General features: G+C 48.5%; 1 protein-coding gene across 1 annotated transcript in view; it reads left to right on the forward strand.

Annotated features, from left to right (window-relative positions):
* Positions 1-1879: 1879 nt before the first annotated feature.
* Positions 1880-2667, forward strand: part of LOC133898895 (protodermal factor 1-like) — a 1508-nt gene continuing 720 nt past the window's right edge. The window contains exons 1-2 of the mRNA XM_062339707.1: positions 1880-2102; positions 2206-2667. The exon at positions 2206-2667 is cut by the window's right edge and continues 85 nt beyond it. Of these exons, the coding sequence (XP_062195691.1) occupies positions 1982-2102; positions 2206-2667 (583 nt within the window). The 5' untranslated portion in view covers positions 1880-1981. The remainder of the gene's footprint in view (positions 2103-2205) is intronic.

Below are 2667 nucleotides of genomic sequence, written 5' to 3' on the forward strand. Positions count from 1 at the left end.
CAGACAACGAGTAGAATGTGGATGGCTCGGTCCAGTTGCTTTGTCCGGATCTCCCATTCAGCATCTCAAGTATATTCCCTGTTGCTGGCCACCTATTCACCATATCCATCTAACCAAATATCTTAAAAACTGGGATGATCATCTCACATCCATGTCCATCCTTATACCAAACACACCCTAAACTCCCAGATAACCAACTGTTTCTCTAAGAGCTGAAAGAACTCCAGTTCTCTGATTTCTGATGTTAATGTTCATAAATAGAGTTGAAGCAGTTGTAATCAACTGAATTTCAGTTGATTTTGTTTTGGACATGGGTTTGCAGTTGATAATTACAGTAATCGCACAGATGGTGCTTCGATCAGAAGATAACCAATGTACCTGAAATCATGTGCAATTGTTTGTGCATGTGAAAATCTTTTTCGCTACACCAACACAATTCTTTTTTTATGTTAGAATTTTAACGGAAGTATCATCAAAATTAACAAGCCAGGCATAAAATTAATATATGAGACACGGTGTTTTTAACGAGTTTCAAACATCTTACCTATATCCTCATAGCATAACTACATGTGATCTTCCCGATAAACGTTTCCGTCAATCTACGATTACAATAGTGGTGCCTAATATTTATAGACTTGAAAATAAGAGTCCAAATACAACTGAATTTCTAGTCCATCTAACTAAAACTCAAATATAATTATAACTGACTCTATACACATATTTGATATATATCCTAACATTTTATGATCCAAACTGCACTAACAGGAAGCACAATTCCGAAAATGAATTCATCAGTGCTATTTGCCATAGCTGTTCAAAAACAGCTGGGCCGACCAGCTTGCAAGCGAAAACAAATACCCCAAGACAACAGTACAACACTACCGTGGACCCTCTCAGCCGAACTGTGCAGAGGCAAGAACTGGGCAGCCTTTATTCATTGCAGCATCTATGGCTCGTGGAGTACAGATCAATGGCGACCCCAGGTCAAGCGTCAATCATGACTAGATTAAAGTCTTCAACAGATTTGCTCACGATCAATGCTTTTAAAAGAATGGCTTGATTTGCTTAAGCCCTGCCATTTTTACAGCCTGTTGATTGCAGGTAGCTTGACAGTATCTGAACCTTGTGTGATTATACTACTACTACTTAGAATCATGAACTGGTCTTGAAATCTAAGGACAGAGTGCTTTCCAATTATCGCAATCAGAGCCTTAATAAGAGTCTGTGAACTTACAAGAGTGTGCTCTAGTGCAGCTTCCTGCAAAATATTACTACTGCATACTTTCCTCAATTTAAATGAGAGGATTATAGATGCAATGCAAAATCAAGATACTAGTCTGCATGAGCTTTAGTAAGCAAGTAAGCATCACCGAAAAACTAAGCATACTGTGTCATGATCTCCATATAGTTGTTTTTTTATATAAAAAAACGTGCAGTTGCATTTCTTCAGAAGAATCACACACAGGCTCTTGAGATCACATTTTACAGTGGTTCTGCAGAAATATTTTACCATGTCATGATCGATCAACTTGATCAATCACCAATTGGAACTCGACAGATCATGTATGCATGTGCCTCTGTTTTCATGGCTGGCAATGGCGAAAAAAGAAACAGAGCCCGCGAGGTAGAAGACAGAGGAGGTCTCTGCCGCGCAAAGGGGAGAGACGAGACGATCGAATTGAACACCGCATCAGTCTACTCCAGCTGTGGAGGCAAGCGCACGCCTTGTCTAGTCGGATGAATGGATTGGTCGATACCATGACGCGGGCATTGAAATCCCTCGCCAACCACCCGCTGCGTCATCTGCGGCCTCATCAATTTACGACGCTCGCCTTCAATTCCCATGGTGCCAGTCTGGTAGCTTCTGCTCCCGCTATTTATACCCACGATCGAGATCGAGTGCTCAGCTCATCTTCGCCACTCCACAGTCCACTTCGCCCCCACAGCAGCAGCAGCAGAGGAGGCGAAGCAGCAGCTAGCCATGGAGGCGCAGAAGACTGCGAGGGCTCTCCTTGCGAGCTTCGTGCTCGCCGCGTTGGCTGCTCAGGCTTTCGTCGGCGTGGCCGAGTCCAGGAGCAGCCCCTTGGAGAAGGCGAGCCAAGGTACGTACGCCTTCCTGAGCTGTGTGCAACTGCAACGGTAGGCATGCATGCAGACGTGAAGGTTGTAACGTGCTTGGTACATTGAAATGTGTGGTTGCTGCAGGTGACGTGAAGAAGCCGGACTGCGTGCCGGGAATTGACCCGCGTACGTTCCCAGGGATCGGCGGCGGGCACGGTGGCTCCAGTGGGACGACGCCATCCCACGGCGGTGGGTACGTACCAACGCCGTCGCACGGGGGGTCCGGAGCGTTGCCTTCTCCGTCCCACGGCGGGTTCGGGACGACACCGGCGGCGCCGTCCACTGGCGGCGGGTACGTACCAACGCCGTCACACGGGGGATCCGGAGCGTTGCCTTCTCCGTCCCACGGCGGGTTCGGGACGACACCGGCGGCGCCGTCCACTGGCGGAGGGTACGGGAGTTCTCCATCGACGCCGTCCCACGGCGGCGCCTACGGGAGTTCCCCCTCGCCGTCCCACGGTGGCGCCTACGGGAGCTCCCCGACTCCGTCTCACGGGGCCTACGGCGGGACTACGCCGGCGTACGGTGGCTCTCCGCCGACACAGT

The sequence above is a fragment of the Phragmites australis genome, chromosome 2 (genome assembly GCF_958298935.1).
Source record: "Phragmites australis chromosome 2, lpPhrAust1.1, whole genome shotgun sequence".
NCBI classification, from domain to species: domain Eukaryota; kingdom Viridiplantae; phylum Streptophyta; class Magnoliopsida; order Poales; family Poaceae; genus Phragmites; species Phragmites australis.